The sequence below is a fragment of the Neolamprologus brichardi genome, chromosome 10, assembly GCF_056152115.1.
Source record: "Neolamprologus brichardi isolate AB-2024 chromosome 10, ASM5615211v1, whole genome shotgun sequence".
In the NCBI taxonomy this organism is placed as follows: Eukaryota; Metazoa; Chordata; class Actinopteri; order Cichliformes; family Cichlidae; genus Neolamprologus; species Neolamprologus brichardi.
Genome location: NC_142113.1, coordinates 18856462 through 18878106, shown reverse-complemented (window position 1 = coordinate 18878106; position 21645 = coordinate 18856462). Strand labels below are relative to the sequence as shown.

Genomic DNA, 21645 nt, shown 5'->3' with positions numbered 1-21645 from the left:
AAACAAGCCATACCTGTTCAGTCTTTTCTTAACTGTACTGTCATGACCTTTATTATTTAACATGCTAACTGAGGCCTGTGAAGTCAGAGGTGTATATTGTGGTTTCCTCGCAGTTTCCTTTCCTTTCATTCACCTTGGGGGGAACTGACTGGGTTGTCCACTCCTGAGAAGACTGCCAAATTTCTTGAATATTTTCCACGTGAATAATAATAATAATATTAACCTCCTAGGACCTGAACTCTTCCTCAGCATGCATTTTTAATTTCTATTTGATGTTTGGGCATACCGGGGCCCGATGAGTGTAAAAACAAAGAATTACCAGATTTTTATTTTTTTTTTACCTGATTTTTGTTTCTAAAAAAAAAAAAAGAGCCACAAATGAGGATATTCATTTAAAATTTTGATAGTAGCAGTATAACGTCCTCGTAAGTGGATATCAGGCCCTTGTAGAGCAAAATGTAGTATTTTGGTCTAAATACCCCAAAATGTGATGTCCTAGGATGATGATAATAATAATAATGGTAATAATAAAAATAATAATACAGTGTAATATACCATCTGCTGTTGTTAATCTGAATGTGTATTTACCTAATTTTAAAACCTGCTGATTTTTTTTTAAGTAAACCCTACATTTTAGGAGGGCATACCTTTTTTTTCGTGAATCTAGAAGATATCTTTATTGGCATGAATAGTACAAGAATTTAGGTTGAATTCCTATTTACTGTGACCAGAGAAAATTATTTATATGATTTATATCCCGTTTCTGTAAGAAACCGATCCAATACCGGACTTCGAAAACCAAACTACTCATTTGCTGTCCGCTAGAGGTCGCTACAGCTCCGCACTAACTGCCACTACATGAAAGCTCACGCTTCCGGTACAGAGATGTAGCAAACCGATTTCTCCAGTTCGCCATGGAAACACGGTGATTGAACCAGTAGCACTAGGAGTCATGTCACACCGTGATGTTTTTTACGGATGCAGACTGGTCGCTGTGCTTCTCATCTGTCTCGGTAAGTGAAGTGAAACGTCTGCAGATCCGAGGCAGGGGTGCAGTTAGCTTACCCGCCACATAAAGCTGGACACACTGTGTCAGCAGCCGGAAGTGGCTTTCAGTTGTTCTTTGAAATTAGTGAAATATAACGTTGTTTAACTCTGCATTAAAAATTATGAACCAAGGTCATTTTTAACCTTGTCAAATTTTAACGTAAAGTCATAATGACATTTGTTCTGTTTTTCTCTTTCCAAAGAAAGTGAGAGATATAGCGCATGATTTTATTTTTAAAATCAAAAGAGGAAATGGTACTAATGAGCAGGTATCGTTATCATCCGCTGTGGTTGCTGACAGGTCTGCCGAAACGTGGGGGGCTGCAAATGAAGCTGAAGGTGTCTTAAAAAACATGCTGATAATTTCTACACTTTATAATTGTTCTCTTTTGTTAAAAAAAATTAAATCGTCTTCCCTGTGTAGGACAGGTAGAGGATTAAGAAAATTAAGAAATTAAGTCGTTTTAGTTTAGTTGTATACAACTACCATCCAAATGTCATAGTAAAAATCAAGACCCGTCAAACTAGGCAACAGTTTTCTAATCTTCTCTTGTCTAGTTTTACTGAGCCCGTGTTTCTTGTTCTTAGCTGACAACAGTGTCACTCGGTGCGGTCTTCTGCTGCTGCCGCCCATCTGCTTCAAGGTTGTGTGTTCAGAAAAGCTCTTGTGCATACCTCGATAGTAACAGGTTACGTAAGTTACTGTTACCTTTCTATCAGCTCAAAGCAGTCTTGCCATTCTCCTCTGACCTCTGACATGACTTGCTGACTGGATAAACAGTTAAACAGGTGCACCTAATGAAGTGGCCATTGAGTGTAGGTACTGGTTTGATTTAAACTGAAAAATCAAAAAAAGATATTTTTTGTCTGCTCACAAATAATTGTTCAGTTGTCTTTTCTTTCCATACCAAGACGTCTTTGCCAGAGACAAACACATGGGGTCTGATCATGTAAGTGCTGCTTTTTAGTTTCTTGTTGTAAATTAATGCTTCGCCACGTGTCTCAGCAATGTGTTTTTGTCGATCTCTCTGACTGTCCACAGGCAGCAGAGCGCAGGAAACACTCTGTCGGTGAGTGAGAGGGCGATCTAACATTTTGTACAACTATTTGGGAAATAAACAAGTTCTATAGCGCATCTTATAATAATGTGTCTGTCATATCACTCTTTTTTTATGTGTGGCCTGAAATTTTCAGAGGAATGAGAAACTCATTACAATAATGAAATCTAATTTAAGGAGGGCTAAGAGCTTACTTTGAAATATTGTAGATGAGTTTAAATTCGAACATGAAAGGATCAGATTGGTGCTTCCTCTTTGTTTTCTTAACCAGTCATCAGGATACATATTCCATGCATGTCTTTTCACAGAGCTGGAGGACGTAGTGATAGTGATCCAGAGCCAGAGGAACTCCTACCATGCCCGTCGCAGTGGTCAAAGGAAAGTGGAGATTCTGCAGCAGGCAGCCCGACTTGGGCAGGTAACATCTGCCATGCTTTGTTATAATCTTCCTATTTTCCTGTACACGCTCATACATGTATTGTACAGAAGGCACGCTGAGTATAGTCTCCATAAGAAAATATCAACATTCTTCTTATGTTATAAAAATCTGCTATAATTGTTTATGCAAATTCATTTACATTGAAAATGAATAAAGGAAGTTAACCATTTGAAGTCATTTGCGAACATAAGGTGAAGTAATGAGGCGCTACAAGCAGGCTCTACTCGTGACAGTGTGATGGTCAGAGTGCTCGCTTTGATTGGAACCTCTTAGAAGATTAAAAAGAAGACTTTAAGCTTGTGAAGATGTCACTGCTCATCCAAGAGGTTTCTGCAGGTCTTAGAACTACAGAAGAAGCCTCTTGGATGAGTGTCTAAGAGGGGCAGTGAAGACAAAGGCTATCTCCCGTTACAAAAGCTCTCATCAACCATCAGCCATCTTGAGCTGGTATCAGATTGATGAGATGAGATTGTATGATTCTAATGAGCTTGAAAGTCAATATTTGATACGACCATTTTTATTCTTTAACACAGCCCGATTGGTTCGGGGTCACATCTGTTCACAGGGGGGTTGATAGTGATGGTTGTGTGTCCTTGTGTCATTGTGTGTGTGTGTGAGTGGTCTGTGTGTGTCTGTGTATATGTGTAGGTGTGTTTATGTATGGCTCAGCCTGGGTGACCCTTGGCCCCTGTGGGACATGGTTGAGGAGGGTGGCCTTGCCCCTCCCCCGAGATGTAAGTACTTTTGGTTCCAGGGTGCATGGCTTGATGTTTTGGTGTACTTGTTGGCCCACTCCTTTGGAGGTTGTGGTCCAGGGTGGCCTCTTCAGTGCAGTTGGGGGCTCTGCTGAGAGTTGGGCAGTTCTCAGGCATCTGAGGCCCTGTTTTTGTCTTTGGTGGCATGGGCTGCCTGCCATCTCTGGGTCTCTGGGGGCCATACTCTTTGGCTCTAAGGGCTCCAACTGGGGCCCACTTCCTTCCTCTGCTGCTATGTGCACACAGTTGTCATCGAGATGTGGTCTCGGCTCTTCAGTACTCTGTGGGAGCAGCAGATGCCTGGGTCTCCTGGGTCTTTCTCTGTCTGATGGGGCCATTATTACCAAAATTGTTAGTTTGTGTATCCATCCATCCAGGTGCTATTTTTTTGTATGTTTATTCTTACAGGTGCAGCACTTGGAGGCCCATCATGCTTTTTCACTTGTGCTCTGTCCTCTTGTCCTTTTCATTTCATCTATTTCCCCTCCCTTTTTTTCTTGCTCTTTTTCTTGTGCCTGTCAACTCTGGCAATGCTGTATTAGACATGCACTCATGTGAGTAATAGTAGAAATTAATAAAGAAAGAAAGAAAAGACAAACACAAACAAAAGGGGGCCTAAAGACTCCAGAGCTCGTCTTGGAAAAGCAAATATGTTTGGCACAACAGTTCATTTAGATCCTGATTCTGATTGCAAAAGCTGCCAGACATCAAGACAGGCTAAAAAAAAACTCCAGCCTGAACTGTCTCAGCCAAGCTTTCTTGTAATTTCTTTAAGTAGTCTACAGGAATAGTTCTCCAGGCTTCTTAAAGGACATAGAAAGCTGTTTTTTGGATGTTTGGTGATTCATTAAATCATTAACCTAATGAATTAATTAATTAAGTGATTTTAAAATTTGGACTCATCACCCCATCAGATCTGTCGCCACTGATTTTCAGGTCAGGTTTGCATAATTTGGCTCAGCCTTTTCTCCCTGTTTCCTTTCTTTAAAAATGGCTTCTTGGCAGCCACCCTTCCACTCAGACCATTTCTGTAGAGGCTTCAGTGAACAGTGGATGGATCAAATTGTCAAAAGTTGTTTGTTACGTATAGACACAAAACTGTTACATCCCTTCACTTAGGTGCTTTTTTATGCTTGTGTGCAGTATTGAATGACTCGACAAGAAGAAACAAACATTCCTGTGAAAATGGTCAGGTACAAGGTCTGCATTGAAAATGTGTGAAAAAGCAGCCAATGTCCAAAGAAAGAAAAGCTGGAGAACTATTACTCAAGTCAGTTTAAAAGATTACAAGAGTTTTCTCCTAGTTAGATGCTTGTTTTGAAATTTGGGGGCAGGTTCTTACATAAACTTGTCTTGAAAATCTCCAGGTCAACCTCTAATTAAAAATTGCAATAGTGTATTTTAACAAAAAAGGCAAACAAGGTGGAAAAAACACATTACCGCATATGGCATAAAGAGACGCCAGCATACCAGCATGAAAACACCGTCACGTTGATGTAGTACAGCAGAGAGAGCATCATCATTTAGGGCTGCTTTGCTGTTTCTGGGCCTTGGTGATTCGGGTGGACAATTACTCCAAACAAAGTAAACCTAAACACACACAGACCTCATTCAACTGCAGATGCTGATGTATCGACTCCATTATGGGTGAGCTTAAGCAGTTCTGTAAAACGCAACAGTCCTCCTGAGCATCGTGCAGGTCTAATCCGCAGATAATTGAAACACAATTTGGAGGTTATTGCTGCCATAGGCAGTCATTTACTCTTTACACCATAATTTTAAAGCTTTGATGGGTGAATTTTGTCTAATTAGAATACAATTTATTTCTCAGTTTGTTTTTGTATTGATAAGCATCACTGATGTTAATGGACAAAAACATAAAGCCACCTCCACGCTTGCTTAGTTTAAAGCCCATAAGTGAGCTATTTTAGTTTCTATGGTGGATTTTTATGGCTGATTCTTAAGCCTGTTTTATGATTGCACTTTACTGTGCCAGCAGGACAGGACAGCAATCCTTTAAGTACTTTAGCTTTTATTACGTGTCAAAAAATGTTAAAACTGATTTATGCTTTGTTGTGGTATTAAGATGGCACCAATAGATGTCCTCCTTTCCACAGAGCCTCTGAAGGAAGCCAGGCTCACTGTTTTCATGCAGTAAGCGTTTAATGGTACCTGCCTGCAGGGTATCTCTTAAAAGTAATTTGTTACCAGTGAAATGAGATGACAGGTTTATGGATGTGATGGTGTGCAGTAGATGTAGATGTTTATCTTCCTTTGAGATGAATTGGTACTGTGAAAAATGAGTCTGATGTTTTCTCTTTACCTGCAGTTTAAATGGAGGAAAAACTGCCTGATTGCAGGAAATGGCAAAAAATTCAAGCAGCAGGGGCTCTGTGAAAAGATTTCCAAAGCTAAATCGTAAAATCTTCACTTTCACCCTTTTTTTAAAGAGCAGGTGGTGATCGAAAACTGTAGTGAAGGCGTAAAATAGAAAAGGGCGATGAATGTTGGTGAGTTACTAATTAAATCGATGTTTAAAAACCCCAGAAAAATATGCTTTACTTTTAGTTTTTGGCAAAAACAACTAAAGAGTTCCAGCACTGTGATTGGCTGGAGCCATTCTATGTAACATTTAAACATGTTATCCTTTCCCTCGCTCCTGGTACTCTGGCTTCCTCCCAGGTTGATTGGTGATTCTAAATTGGCTGTAAGACATTTGGCCTTTGTGCTGCTTTAACAAGTGAATTTCCTCAGTGCGGCATTAATAAAGTCTCTATCTCTGGCCTCCTTCACTACATCAATGAATCTTCTTTCTGGCCTTCCTCTTTTCCTACTGCTTGGCACCTCTATCTTTAATGTCTTTGTCCAGTATATATGCGCTATCCCTCAGCTGCGCAGGTCCAAACTAGCTCTACCTATTCTTTGTCTCCATGTGCTGTCTACAAAAACCATCTGCCTTTTGTAGACAGTTTTGTTTCGTAGGTGGGAGAACACACAGGTCCTTAGAAAGGCTTTTCAAGCTTTGTGCATCTCTATAATGTTTCGTCTAAGGTTTCGGTGAAAGTAGTTGGAAATGAGACTGTTTGACGGATATGGGTGCAGCACCATGCTTGTAGGAATCTTGTTAATCTGATGAATTTTCATGGATATAATGTCATTTCTTCACAAAAGCTGGAAGGGTGTGATTGGAACTGAAAGCTTTTGATTTGATGCTTATTGCAGCATAAAGACCTTAAAGCTGTTGCGTAATCCTTGTTTAAGGTGACTTTTCTGCTGATGTTGATTTTCACTGACGGCACGGTTTAAATGCTGACTCTGATGTCCTGCCAGCTTGTTGTTTAACTCTCTTGCAGGCTTTTTTTCTGCAGTAATTAATGGTGGTGGTCATAATGTCACTGAAATATCATCAATAGCATCTCAGGTTTTAATTCACCAGAAAACAGCGCTTCAACTTACAAGTGAGAAGGTTCTTTACTAAAACACACAGCCCACTTGTACGTAGAGCAACATGTCTGAGTGACCTTTATAACAGTTTTGGAAAAGTGTTGTGTCCTGTTTTAGTCAAGAGTGAAATGAGGAGGTGGTTAGCGCTGTCATATGCTCTTTCAGTCTGAAGCCAGCATCGTGTGATTGTTCAAAATGAAGGAGAGGGGGAATCATCAAACCAAGCTTTGTAAATGGAACATCAGATAATGGCTTTATTCAATATACTGGCAAAGAACATCCGTGTGGTCGAACATAAATTTACAACAGAGTGAAGCATTTTATTTTGGTCATAGGTCATGTTTTGTAGCAGCCGTTCTACTTGCATAAATCAATTTGCACACTTGACGTAACTGTGATTTAGGGAGAAAAAAGCATTTTTTTTTTGTCTGAAATTGTTTTAATTATCAGAAATAAAGTGTTGATTATATGTCTGATTTTAATTGAAACCATACTAACTTTTTTTAATTTGAAAAATGGATGCAGATGAAATACTTAAGGATTTACTACATAATGTAGTCTTGATGGCACTCTACCAAAGCTACAACAGATGTTAGGAGTTCAGTAAAATCAAAACCAGAACCAGTTTATGAATTTGAATAAGAAGCAGCTTCTTTTGGTTGTTGAAATTGACTGACATCACATGGTAGCTCCCCCACATTCTCTACTATGGCTCTTTTGAAGCATGGAATAAAACTGGCAAATCCCATAAAGTGACTGGGATGTCCCAAACACTTTTGGAAAGCCATTTTATTGCACTCAAATCCTGTCGAAACCTATAAATGGAACTTGCTGTTACCTCTGTTCAGGTCAAGTTGTGCCTCTTGTCATATTTCAGATGTCTGTGTTCCCAGATGGTGGAATTTGAGTTACATTTTAATGTCATGAAACATTTTGGCAGGCAGGACTCAGGAATGAGGGATAAAATAAAAGGCAGCTTTATTACTGAGCTTGTGAAAACTGTGCGCAAGATGCAAAAAACTCTAAATTAGCAAGATACACACAGGATAACGAGAGGCGAGGGAACAGGTGAGAGCCCAGCTGGGACTAATTACAGATGACAAGACAGAGGAAGTAGAATTAGGCACAAGATACAAGAAGAAGAAACAGAACGTGGGAACAGAAACACCAGCTTGACACAAATACAGACGCAGGATGCAGAGACCAGACCGACACAAGGACACAGCTCTGGAAACAGAAAGGGATAACAAAAGACAAAGATAAGACTCAACCAGAGAAGAAGAACGTAGAATACAAACAGACTGCTGGAGGATATACAAAGGAAAAATAGGAATCTTACAAACATTACAAAAGAGCCAAAGTAAGAAACAAATGAGACACAAAACAAAAGCAAATCTTGAACTCAGGAAAAAAACTCAAAAAATAACATTTAAGGTAAATATATCAGAGAAACATCCAAAAACGACTCCAACAGAACTGCAGGGTAGGTCACTAGAACTTTTCCAATAAATAAATAAAAAGTTTAAATATCCATTCTGTAACATAAGTTTGAAGTTGACATACAGTACTGATGAAGAAAAATGCTAACTAATATAACAAAGCAATGGGCTTCAACGTATTGTTCTTGATTGATTTAAATCTGCATTCATTAAAGTGTAGGTGTTTGAAATAGAAATTTAGTCCACATTTGCATTTATTAACACCTTTGTAGTTCTGGTGTTTTGTGTGTTTGTCTGTTGTAAGACTACGGTCATCATATGTATGTGAAACATGTTATATGATGTATTGGTACTATCCGTACTAGTAAACTATGGGACATAGTATGGACATAACAAATACTCAGGCAAACAGATGCTTATGCAGAGAAACTGAAATCATCATAAATGAATCATTAAAATGCTTCTGTAGGGGTTCAGCTCTGTGTTTTTCATGTGACTGCAGGATGATTCAGCTCTTATGTGTCATGCAGGGAGTTCCAGTGGTTGTTCTTCTCCATGAGCTGTCACAGTATGAAGGGGACTGGAGTATCCTCCCTGCACTTCCTCGGTGAGTGTTGAGCACTCAAATGAAGATGAGTAACTTATTAAAATTAACTTGCATGCCAGTTTATTTAACCTTGATGGTTTGGCGTTGTTAAGTTGTCAATCTTCTCAGGCTCTTTGTCAAATATGGACATTCAGCTTCCTGGTTGTTCTTCATAGAGGAGGAAACCAAAGTGACGCTGTCTGTTCTGCTGGAGGTCCTCAACAGATATCCAGCTCAAGAGGTGAGACACACACACACACACACACACACACACACAAACATACACAAGCACCTCAATAACAGTAGTGACTGTCCACTCGATTGCTATGCATAATCTTTTTGCAATACAGGAGTGGTTTTTGGGTAAGCGTCTCCATGACAACGAGGCCTCCATCATTCACCACTATGCCTTCTCTGAGGACCCCAGTTCCTTCAGTTACCCTGACACCACAGCAGGCTGGGCTCTCAGTGCACCGCTGCTCAAGAGGTGAGCATAAAGATTAAAGTGAGTCCCCGTGTTGCTCCCCTCTCTTCTTTTACACATTTAGCAGACCTTTATAAGCTTTCTAATAAGACATCAGTTAATTGTAAAGACTAAGCTAAATTCAGCCAATAAAAATAAGGACCTACAAGAGTGAGGGAGACAGTTTACAGTAACAAAAACAAAAAAGAAAAGATGAGAAAGAAAAGGCTCTGCTAAAAATAAATCTTTTAAAAAAGAAATGTTCCCAGAATGACTTTTAATGTAGCACTTATTTTTATCCCACTAAGAAAAAAGTTGTCAGCTGCAATCTTAACCATTACCTGTTGCTTCACTCACAGTGTAAAATACATCTTATAGATTTTATATTAGGATTTGTTGCAGGCCCTTAATAACTGTGTAACTTTCAGTCATTGTTGTTAATTTCATTAAAAAATATGGGAACCTGCTCGTTTCTGCTGTGCTTTGTTACCTTCTTTCTTCAACCTTCATGTGTTTCAGACTCACAGAGCGGATACAGTCGGAGAATCTTAAGTCAGATTTTACAATCGACCTGAAGCATGAGGTACTTTGTCACTTTCTTGGAGCATTTAAATCAATTATAACCAAACAAAAACTGGTTCAGTTCAACTTTGTGCTTTTACAACTTCTGTGAAAATTGAAATCAGTGTCTTTCAGTCTACGAGCTGAGCTAAAGTACATTATAACAGCATTTCCTCCCCATAGCTTTTGATCTGCAGCTTTGGTAGATCGTTCATTATTTTTTAACACATCACTGGAGCAGTTAGCATTTACAGTCCTGTGAAAAACTTAAGTACACCCCTACTGCTTCCATAGGAATTAAGAGGGTAAGTAGCAACCAGGTGCAGCTGAAATGCACTTTATTCTATAATCATCAGCAAGTTTGAGCACCTTTAAAAAAGCAGAAGTTTTGGTAGTTTGCTGCTCTGAGCATTCAGGTGTGTGTTAACACAATGTCACAGTCTTCCAGGTCAGACCAAACAATGCTGACAGAGAAAGTAATGGAAGTAAAAACACGTTTAAAGTTTAAAGGACCTGGATTAGCTGTTGTTAATTTCTGAGACCAGACTGGAATTTATCTTTACTGTTTCCTTATTTAACATTTTTTTTGCGCCTTTTTACTTTTTTGTCAAGTTTACCATTACTACCGGTAATTTGAATATAGTGACAAAACACTTTAACCTTTGAATTTGTCTTCATGCATGTTCTGTTTTTCTAGATTGCTTTGTTTATTTGGGAGGAAGGACATGGCCCAAAGCTGACAGCAGTTCCAGAGTTTTGCACAGAGCCGAGAGACGGCTGTGCTACCGCGTTTACAACCTACCTGCCCGACTGCGTATGTAACAGCTTCACTCTGTCTAGTTATTCTAGATATAACTTGCATTTCAGTTCTTCTCATTTTGTGTGAACTTTGGTGTAAAACCAAATCTGTTATGACAGCTACCTGTAGATTTCTTTTTTCTAAGTCAACAATAGTTATTTTTGACTCACGTATGCGGCAAGACTGTGTTTTATTATCGCTAACATCTTGGCAATAATACTTTACCCACCAAACTCAATGAAATCTTGAGATATTCCTCTTATTTAGTTTAAATTGTCGAATATTAGCACAGGAAAAACTGGCTAAACGCGTTAGACATTTTTCCAGTGTGCAGTAATCCATCACTTTAAGTCACAACAAATTACAGCTGAACTGTCCATACTAGTTAGACTGAAGTCAGCCCTTTATGCCACTGCCAAAGTCTGCTGTACGGGAATGCAAACAGAAAAGTTCTGTGAGAAAGTGAGCTTATTTAATCTGAAGGTTCAATGGAAATCAAGTGCACAGATACCTGCATTGAATGCTTTAAAACTATTTGAACAGATCGAGTATAAATCTCTGCTACATGATTTTTATACATCTGAAACATAAGACGAGTTGAGCATATGCGATATTATGTAGACATTACATGTATTGCTGATATGAAACACATTTTTTACCCATTGATGGCTACACTGTTTTTTTTCCCCAATGAAGGCAGACACTTTTTCTCTTTCTCTCTTATTTTAGGGGCATCCAGTGTCAAAGAATGATGTATTTGTTGCTGTGAAAACTTGCCAAAAGTTCCACTCAGATCGAGGTGTGTGTACAATTTCGGACAAATTAACAATACTTGTACCTACTTGTTACCTACTTACTTGAGGTGTAAGTAGGTAACAAGATCCATCATTTCAGTAAGCACATCGATACTAATTCAAAATTTGTTAATCTAAATTAATTATTTAACATTCAATACATTTGGTTATCTAAAATATATCTTCTAGCTACAGCTCTAGCTATCTCAAATAATAGAAAGTACCTTAAAGTATACTTAAATATACCTCTGGCGTAAATGTGCCTGTCAGCAAATTGTCATGTAAAAAAGCACATTGTGTTTCAATTTTAAGGATTTACATATCAGTGAAACTAAAGAAAACATCTGGTCTTTTATAGGTTCTGCATGTTGCTCTCTGTGTCTTTATGTATTTATCATTTATTTATTTAATGCTTCCATCAAATTAAAAGGGTAAAGTGCTGATAATCAAATGCACTTGATTAACTGAAGTATGAGCGACTCTATAACATGGCTTCAGTTAACATGTTCACTCTTTTTATAATTGTACTGCTGTTAACTTTAACATTTAACAAGCACGGCTTGTGCAGAATTGCTCTTTTCTCTAAAAAGAACATGGTGCTATGACTTACGTTTGCAACGTGGCATCTGAACAAACCACAAGACTTATAGAACAGTAGGCCTCATTCATTAATGTGCATGGAATCGTTCTTATTCTTACCTTGTTCACAAGAAACGTGGTTGCATGAACATTCACTAACAGATTCATTACATGTGCGCAATGGCCAATTTTGTTCTTACCACACTACACGTGTTGAAGGCTGCAACTGCAGGCTTCTGTTTGTCGCCCGCAATTTGCATACCGTATGCTTACATTATGTAATAGAGATTGAGTCCCAAAAAGGTTGATTCTGTTCATCTGGACGTAGCATTTTCAGTGGGAGAAACGTTTCGTCACTCAGCCACTGAATGAACAATGGGCTGGGAGTTCCTTGAACATTAATATGGAAATTGTCATGAACATTGGTCAATAGCCACTGATCAATGGCCACGAGTACCATTCACAAAGAGTTGGGGCATGGCTGCAATGACAGATTTAGCCTTAGGCCTCCTCCTCGATTCAGGGATGGTCTTTCACTTTTCACATAACAGCCCATCGTTCATTCAGTTATTGTGCAAATTTACTGTTTATAAAGTTGGGGATACCTGCAGTCAGCTGAGACTGAAGAACTCACTTGGATGAGTGACGAAACGTTTCTCCCACTGAAAACGCTACGTCATCAACTACGAATCAGCCTTTTGGGATTTGCTCACCTGGATAATTGAGCATGCATCGAGACAATAGAGACTGAAGTGTAAGTAAAGAGACTGGTTTGCCAAACTAATGTAAAAAAGAAACATGAGAAAGTTTCCTGACAAAACTTAAATAAAAGTGTCGGAGAAGGAAGCGCAGGAATCAACAGGAGTTATGACAGGTTTAAACAAACAAGTAAATGAAGGAGGAAAAAAACCTGAGCGACGCTCTGGCTGAATATCGATACACTCGCTGTGGTAATATGTGGCTCGTAAAGTACGAACAGTTTCAGGTAACCAATAAATTGATGAATCACTGATCTTTTTGTGTGAAATGTTTACACACATTTACGCACAGGTTTGTGTGTATGCACTGGTTATAAATTAGGCCCACTGAGCTGACAGTGAACTTCTCTGTATACCCAAACACTCTAGAGTCAGATGGTGTGTCCAACAAATAAAGTTTTACTGCCTGAAAATTAAATAAGTGGGAACAGTGGAGCAAAAATCACCCACAACATTCTCAGAATCTTTTAAAGTCATACAGCAAAATTTAAATTATAGTTACTAAAAGTGGTTCTGCGAGTCATAGAATCACGATTTGTACATAGTTTCTCTTTTAGTTTAGTGTAGCGTTTGACCCGATAAATACACGCTGGGGCGATTATTTTGACAGCACAACGTTTTATTTAGAGACGTGGGTTTATTCGCAGCCACTCCCGCTCTCTGCAGCTGTCACGTCCGCTCCCCTCCGACTGTCACTGTCAACATAAGAAGACACACAATCAATGTCGGAACCCAGCACACCTGTCGACCCCGCCCCTGCGCCGCCCCGGGAGCTCACTGTGTCACCCCTCCTCTGCAGCTGGCCAGAGACCACACCCACGCCACATTTAGTTTTTGTGTTTATGTCTTATTCATCTGAGGTTCTCTTTTATTAATTTTGAGACCACGCAAATATCGAATTATTTATTTATTTATTTATTTTTTTCATCGTGTTCTGAGATTTAAAACATTAAAAGAGGGAATACTTTTTTTTAATGACTGTACTTCATTGCCTTTAATAATTATACTTTTACAACATTTTGTCCACTGTGATCATTTTAAAAACAAGTGATTGAGACACACAGGAATAATAACAATGCAACTCAGATATAACAATATATTTTAGTATATTACAGTTTTTGTATTTGTAATAATTTGTGCAATTATCCAAAGCACTGATGCTCTGTACAAGTGAATAATTAGTGGATGTGTTTCAGAATAAATTAAGGTAAGATGAGTCCCACTTACCATGGATCACTTTTAAGTCTATATTTTAATTTGTAGTTATTACTTTGTAGGTTTTTTGTGTCGTGTCTAAAGACTATAAATTATAGTCTATTAATTAAATAGAAGCTTTGCCTGCCATCAACCAGTGCTTCACTAGTCATAGCTACTGTATGTATATCTGTTTGTATGTGTCTACAGCTCAATGGTAAAGGCTTAATGTTGTTGCAGGTTTGGTTATCTTTCCCCATTCATTTCCACAGTACCAGTGGTGAAGGCGACCTGGGAGAAAGATGCTGGGTTTTTAGAGTATTATAGCGATGTTACTGATGCCTCCATACCAACAGTCAGTTTTGGAGTGCCCAATACTGAGAGGGGTAAGTTTATTAGCAGCAGCAATTTTTACTGATAACTGCTGGATACAGATCAGAATATTCAATTACATTTTATTCATAAAGCATCAATTCACAACAGTCACCTCAAGGAGGTTTATATTGTAAAGTAAAGAGCCTGCAATATTAGAATGAAACCCCAATAATCATGTGATGCACCGTATTGTGTGTGTATAACCTCTTTTTAGGTTTTGTGGCTATTATACATGGTTATGCTGAGGATATGTCGGCCAATTTCCACTGGAAATGCCTTTTGGTTAAACTGTCAGCAAGGAATTTGCATTTGCACTGTTAAATTTTTATGTAATCTTAATGCACATAGAAAACAGCTGCTTGTTTAAGTGAAAATACATTTATGGGTTGTTTTTTTTGCACTAATAAAGTTGTGGAGTTGTGAAGTATTTTGTCTAGTGTCAATTATGCCGTCAGTTCTATCGTTATCGCAAATTTTCAAATGTTTATCGTGATAAATATTTTTGGTCGTATCGCCCTGCTCTTCTCTGATCTTCCTGGAGCTGATCATTGACTGAGTCTTTGCCCTCCTGGCTATTGTTCATTCCTTTCAGATGGTAGTCTTCAGTTTTCTTCCACGTCTCTCTGGTTTGGCTTTGCATTTTAAAGCATTGGAGATCATTTTAGCTGAGCAGCCTATCATTTTCTGCACTTCTTTATATGTTTTCCCCTCTACAATCAACGTTTTGATTAAAGCATGGTGTTCTTCTGAACAATGTCTGGCACGACCCATCTTTCTCAGGTTTTCAGAGAGAATTGCACGTACAACACGTGCTGGTTTCATGCTTAAATAAGTTCTATGTGAATGACACCTGTTTCTTCACATAATGAATGACCTTACTGATTGGACTCCACACTGCTATTATTTTGAACATGCCCCTTTCACTTCTCTTAAAACAGACTCAGGTGCATTCATATCATGAATGTTGGGTCTGTTGGTCTCTCTGACTCTACTACACCTACTGGTAGATTATTTGCCATGTAATAATACGATTTCTACCAAAAAGATCGTGGCTCGGCTCGAACTGACAGTCTTGGTCGTTGTGTCCTTGGGCAAGACGCTTCACCCGTTGCCTACTGGTGGTGGTCAAAGGGCCTGGTGGCGCCAGTGTCCGGCAGCCTCGCCTCTGTCAGTGCGCCCCAGGGTGGCTGTGGCTACAATGTAGCTTGCCATCACCAGTGTGTGAATGGGTGGATGACTAACATGTAAAGCGCTTTGGAGTCCTTAGGGACTAGTAAAGCGCTAATACAGGCCATTTACCACAACTCTGGTTAGTCACATTGGACTGCTATTATTTTGAACACAACTGTACATCACTTAAAGTCCAATAAACAAACTTTTAAACTTTGTGAAAAGCCTTCCCAGAAGTGTTAAAGCTGTTATATCTGCAAAGGGTGGGCCGGCATCATAGTAAACCCTATGGATTAAGAATGGGATGTCAAGTTCATATGCATGTGACAGCAGACAAGTAAATAAATAATAGCAATATAGTGTATAGTGGCTTTTGGGTTTTAGGAAAACTCCCCATTTACATGAACAAATTGGAATCTTTCAGATAGCTATGAATCTATGTTGTGTTCTAATCTCTGTGGTCACATATTGGGGTCATTGGTATTGAATGCTGCGCTGAGGTCTAACAGAACAAGCAGAGATGTGTCCACTGTCAGAGGTCAGATGAAGATCATTTGTAGCTTAAAATTGTTGGGAAGACTAGTCAGATTGTGTAGACACTCCAGAATATGCATTAATAAAGTCATCATGAAACTAGCTACATGACAATAAGAAAGGCAGAGTTGGTCATAAGCCAAAAATGCACTTTATGTTTCGTACTATTTAGGAGATGCTGGTATGCTGAGAAATATGGCTAACATTGTGCCTGATTTGTATCGGCATTTATGCAAGTGTCGTCTGATCATGCTCAGTGAAACATGGAACACATTTGGGAATACTGGAGCACAATGTTGCCCTGAGCTGCAGGCATAAAAGCTGCAAGTGTTAAAGTTAATGAAGGAGAATTTAAAGCTCTTGGTCCCTGGCTCACCTCTGCACAGCTTTCTAATCACAGGATGTAATAGCTCCTTTCCTGAGGACTGAAGTGTCGAGCTCCATATTTCCTGTCCTTACACATTTGAAGTTCACCACAGTCAGTGTATGAGCAGACAAATCAAAAGACAGTCTGATTTAATCAGTTAACTGGCTGTTAGCGGTGAAAAGAAGTGTGTATGTCACCTAATCTTTGTCATAATAGGCGCTCGAGCAAAAAATACTAAACAGAGCTTCTGTGAAAAAGGCACAGACGCCAGTTTTATCTCTGTAATGATATCACTCTTGTCTGAGATTCCCCTTTGTGCTTTACTTGAAGTCCATTCACATGGAAGGGAGTTGCACATCCATCTATTCCTCATATCTCATATCCACAACCTTTTCTTGGCTGTACTTTGTCATTTCACACATGCAGGAGCTTTTGCTCATTCTTCCTTTTTCCCTTCTAGTAAAGTGTTGTTCTCCCCATTGTTTATCATTTTGTAAACATTTTCTTCCATTTTATTGAAACACAACATTAACAAGTGCATTAAGAGAGGACAGCTCCCCCAAAGGTCATGACCTTGACATGATTATCAACCAAAATAAATCAGCTCGAGCTGTTATTGAATGTGATGTTGAATCTTTTTCACATTTTCTTCTGTATATTTTATTCCCCTAAAGGACACTGTGGGAAGACGTTTGCAATCTTGAGGCGGTTTTTAAGCAAAGCTGTGCCGAAAGCCGATTGGCTGCTCATCGTTGATGATGATACTCTCATCAGGTAAGCTGGAAAATATTTATTCTCTTTATTTAACACACACAAAAATTAATAGTTTTAAGTTTAACCACACATTGATATATCACAATACAATGTTATGAATAAAATAAAAAGCTACAGCCAGTAACTATAATCATGAAAGTTGTTTATAAAAAGGTTTATAATATACTTTTTTATTCTAATCTGCATATTTAATATGAAATGCAAAAAAAGAAGAAGTATTGTAGTGAAGTTTGCAAAAAAGTCTCCAATGCTAATCTTGTATATCCTCCTATCCTGAACATATGGCCACAATTTCTAATGTTTCAATTCAACTGTTTTTAGTATAATTTACACTGTTGTATAAAATCAAACATGTAGCCATGCACACTGGATTTGAGCGTCACGCCTTAAAATAGGATGCCACAGTTGAAAAAGGTAATCTCTTAGGTAATCCACAATCAACTGTAAATACTATTATTGCAAAATGCAAGTAATCAGGAACCACAGCAGCTCAGCCGTGAAGTAGCAGAAACCACGTAAAGTTACAGTGCAGACTCATCGAACGCTGTGGTTTCCGACACTCAATAACTGCAGGGCTCCAAACATCCTCTGGCGTGAGCAAAAAACTGGCCCAGTACTTTTTTCTATTTATAGTGTATATGTAGACTGTAGCATAGAAAACATTTCTGTTCGGGTTGCTGCCTTTCAATTGATCCTTATATCATAATGTTGTTACTTGTTGTTACTAAGATTAACTTCCACAATGTCACAATCTGGCTGAAGCAGACTGTGTGGCCTTTGAATAGTGGACCCAAACGCAGACACAATGGAACATGGAACGTAATTTGATTTAACAAAAGGCGAGCTGTTTTATAAGGCTGATGAAAAGGTACAGACAAAGGGCAAGGCAAACCGATGCAAAACTAAACATTAACCTAAACTGGGTAAACTAAAATAGAACATGAAAAACTCTGACATGAACAAACCAGGACATGAATACATGAAACCCGGAAACATGGCTTGAAACAACAGACGACCTGACAATGAATGCATGACAGCAGACTACATAAATACATACGAGGCAGACGAGGAGAAAGGAAACACACGTGGAACACAGCTAATTGGAATGAACATAATGACGCGACAGGGAGAGGGAAACTAAACTCAATGAACATGGGACAGACCTCTTCAAAATAAAACAGGAAACATAACGGGACGCAGACATGGCAATGCGAGCCTGACGACATAGAACACGTAGACATGAAACACACGACAGACGTAGATGTGGACTTAACGTGACGGACTGACGAGGAACACGGACACTGTAAAAACATAGAGAGGGAAAAGGGGACTGGAGATGAGACATGGACATAACTAATATTTTATTGTAGGCATGTAGGTACTATGTATGCTATGCAAACTTTCTGTCTCTTGGTCCACCAACAGTTTACCCCGGTTGAGACAGTTGCTGCGTTGCTATGACCCAAAGGAAGCAGTGAGCCTGGGGGAACGATATGGCTATGGCTTGATCCAGAAGGGATACAGCTACACCACCGGAGGAGGAGGGTGAGGCTGTTGGGTCAGATAATATTTTTGGGTTGTCGGTGCTACTGATTGTTGAGCCAAAACATGCAAAACCTTGTGTAAAAATTTGAACATTACTGATTTTTCTTTATTTAACATTAGAGGCAATAGTTGTACCTTAGCTATTACATAGCTACAATCAGATACAAGCAAGGCATGGCAATACAGACATCAAGGCCCATATTAGCTGGAACCAGTAATTTTTTTTTCTGTTACATTGTACTTCTCCGTTGGCTTTGGTCTCAATTTGCATTAAAAGAGCCAGACCATAGCAAAGGGGAGTTAAAGCTGTTAGGCTGTGTGAGGATTTACCAGTGTTGCAATAAAGCAAAAATAAATGTTGCAATACAAACTCTATGCTTCTTACACGGGGTTTGTCCCAAAACCTTTGGCTTTCCTTGCAGTTTTCATGTCAGCTTTGAATTAAATACTGATAATAATATAACCACATTCTTCGGTGCATTATGTAATCCAGTCAAATGTTTTTTGCACATTTGTTCTTGTTGAAAATCTTTAACTGATGACTAAAATAAAAATAGTTTTTGGAGGGGTTAATGTATACATACCTAATATGCCTACATAGTAAGAACACAACAGAGGGAGCGCTACAGGAATCTCTGTGTGTGTGTGTGTGAAGGATGGTGCTCAGCAGGACGGCGGTGTCCAGGCTGCTTTCCAGTAGTTGTGGTTGCTACAGCGATGATGCTCCTGATGACATGGTGCTGGGCAGGTGCTTCACTATGCTCGGTGTTCCCATTACACACAGTCCACTTTTCCACCAGGTAGAGAGCAACGCACACACGCACGTGTTCTTGTCACGGTGAACAGCTCTCTTGATGATGTTGTTTTTATTATTTTTATGAGAGTTGTAAAAACTTCCTGGGAAACAAGCAATGCATAAATTAATTTGGTCTGTTTAAGCAGGTCAGCTGAACACAGAAAATGTGTGACAGATGTAAAGCATGAAGTTTTAATTAAACAGTAAATATTTGCTTGACTTAAATAGGAATCGTTCTTTTAAGAGCAGCTGCTTATGAACTTAAAATCTATTGTAATGTTTTCATTTACTGTAGCACCAATTTAATATGAGGCTGTTTAGTAAAAATAAATCCAAAGTGCTAAAGTTTAAGACGTGTGGGTAGGGGAATAGAAGAAGAGCCTTTCAAACCATTTCTGTTTTCTTGCTTTTGCAAAGTGACTCACACCTTGATTAAATGCACAGAGACGCCACTTAAATGAGCCCAAATTGCCCGAAGTGTTAATGGCGACATTAACCTTTACTTAGGACCAGATGATGCTCTGTGTGATACTCGCTTCCTGTCTGCCTTTTTTAAATGAAGGTAATTTAGAGAGACACAGAGAATGCCATGTGGTTCTGCTTTCCTAACAGAGTGCTGAACCTCGCAACCCGAGAGAAACAATCTGTTTGCCACATAGAAAAATAATTGAGACATTAATCATTTTGTCCCAGAAGCTTGCAGCTTTGTAATTAACCTGGTGGAGCTTTTTGAATTTTATTCTTGTGTTTTCTGCCTGTTAATTATAGTTTATCTTGTGATTATGTGTTTACTGCTGGCTCTTTGAGGTAATACAGATATCCTTGTTCTGTGGATAGGCGTGCGGGGCACATGCACAGACAGACAAACCGCTTGTCCTTGATATTCCAGGCCCGACCAGATGACTACTCCGAGGAAATGATCTCCACGCAGCACGCCATCTCCTTCCACAAGCATTGGAATGTAGATCCCGTGGCTGTCTACAGATACTGGCTGCAGGAAACGCGACCACGAGATGAACTGTAGAAACTGTGTTTATGCAGTAAGTATGTCATAGACAACAATCAGTAACCACTGTTAAGGTTGCTGTAACATCCAGATAATGTGGGGAATTTGCCACATTTGTTTTGACATTGGTGTGTAGACTTTTCAGATCCCAATAAACAGATCTGACGAATCCCACCGCTGCATTTGGCGACAAATGCTCCGTAGCTCAGTACACACACTGGTCCTGAATACACAAGCAGTAAAATAATACTATTTTACCTCAGACACAAAGCTAGTCGCTGCTCTGGGTCATTCAGCTTATTGATATTATTTCTCTGCCTCCACAGTTTCAACTCTGCCAACAAGAGCTCGAAATGTACGAAAGTGGTGGTGATACAACTTCAACTCCTGGATCAAACCATGAAATTCTCCCTGCTGCTGCCTTCTTGTAAGACATGGATTTAACCAAATTGAGTCTCTTCCTTTTCTTCTTTAGAAAAGGGTCGGCTCATCATTGCTTGATGTTGACTTCTGTTTTTCACTGTACATTTTTTTTTTTTTGTAGGACAAATTTTCAGCAAAAACGCAACGTATTCGACATGCTATATACATTACGCCACACGTTTGGATCTGAACATTTTTCCATTGTTTATTTGCAACGCACTCTGTGTGTAATGGACTTCAGACTAATAGTTTGATGACTTTGTGATGATGGTAAAGTGAGGAGGAATTTGCCCAACATGTGATATTTTGTAGAATTAGGACCCAGAGTCAGACAAAGTAAACAAACAAAATATTAATAGGTCACAAGCAGTGTTGGTCAAGTTACTTGAAAATAGTAATTAGTTAAAAAAAACTTCTCCAGGAATGTAATCCTGTTACTTTACTGATTACTTATTTTCAAAAGTAATGAGTTACTTTATTACTTAGTTACTTTTTAAAAAAACGTAATAAAGCACTAGACCTTTCAGCCCAATTCTATTTTTTCTGCATAATTCATCATATAAAATGTAATCAAATGAAAAAGTCTGATTTTAAAACTTTTTTATTAGTTTTAATCTTTTGACTTTATGCACATTGCATCAGACAAAAATGAAATTATATGCAACAGTCTTTGACTTGAAGAAATTTGTTTAACATTTAAACCTATTTTCTGCGTATTCCAACATATAAAATAAAAATA

General features: G+C 38.8%; 1 protein-coding gene across 7 annotated transcripts; it reads left to right on the top strand.

Moving 5' to 3' along the window:
• The first annotated feature begins 856 nt into the window (after nt 1-856).
• b3glctb (beta 3-glucosyltransferase b) lies at nt 857-21201 on the top strand. Of its 7 annotated transcripts, none has more exons than XR_437237.2 (17): nt 857-1013; nt 1960-1997; nt 2090-2117; nt 2414-2523; nt 8713-8789; nt 8898-9009; nt 9119-9255; nt 9751-9814; nt 10490-10606; nt 11321-11390; nt 14189-14302; nt 17037-17136; nt 18562-18681; nt 19337-19481; nt 20367-20517; nt 20810-20910; nt 21028-21201. XR_437237.2 is itself a non-coding variant. In XM_087847351.1 (17 exons), the coding sequence occupies exons 2-16, from the start codon at nt 1846-1848 to the stop codon at nt 20499-20501; spliced, it is 1389 nt and encodes a 462-aa protein (XP_087703477.1). In that variant the 5' UTR covers nt 857-1013; nt 1636-1845; the 3' UTR covers nt 20502-20517; nt 20810-21201. The 7 variants fall into 7 exon arrangements, 6 of the variants coding, with proteins under 6 accessions (XP_087703477.1, XP_006800200.2, XP_087703478.1 ...); XM_087847351.1 differs by adding an exon at nt 1636-1867 and having other exon boundaries at nt 20810-21201; XM_087847352.1 differs by lacking the exon at nt 857-1013 and adding exons at nt 1254-1386; nt 1636-1867 and having other exon boundaries at nt 20810-21201.
• Nucleotides 21202-21645: the final 444 nt, after the last annotated feature.

What these genes read in the sequence shown, in the direction of transcription:
- b3glctb (XM_006800137.2), top strand. Translation starts at nt 953, where the DNA reads ATGTCACACCGTGATGTTTTTTACGGATGCAGACTGGTCGCTGTGCTT. An exon ending in GCGCAGGAAACACTCTGTCG is followed by an intron (nt 2,118 to 2,413) that starts GTGAGTGAGAGG and finishes GTCTTTTCACAG; the next exon opens with AGCTGGAGGACGTAGTGATA. An exon ending in ACAGTCCACTTTTCCACCAG is followed by an intron (nt 19,482 to 20,366) that starts GTAGAGAGCAAC and finishes TTGATATTCCAG; the next exon opens with GCCCGACCAGATGACTACTC.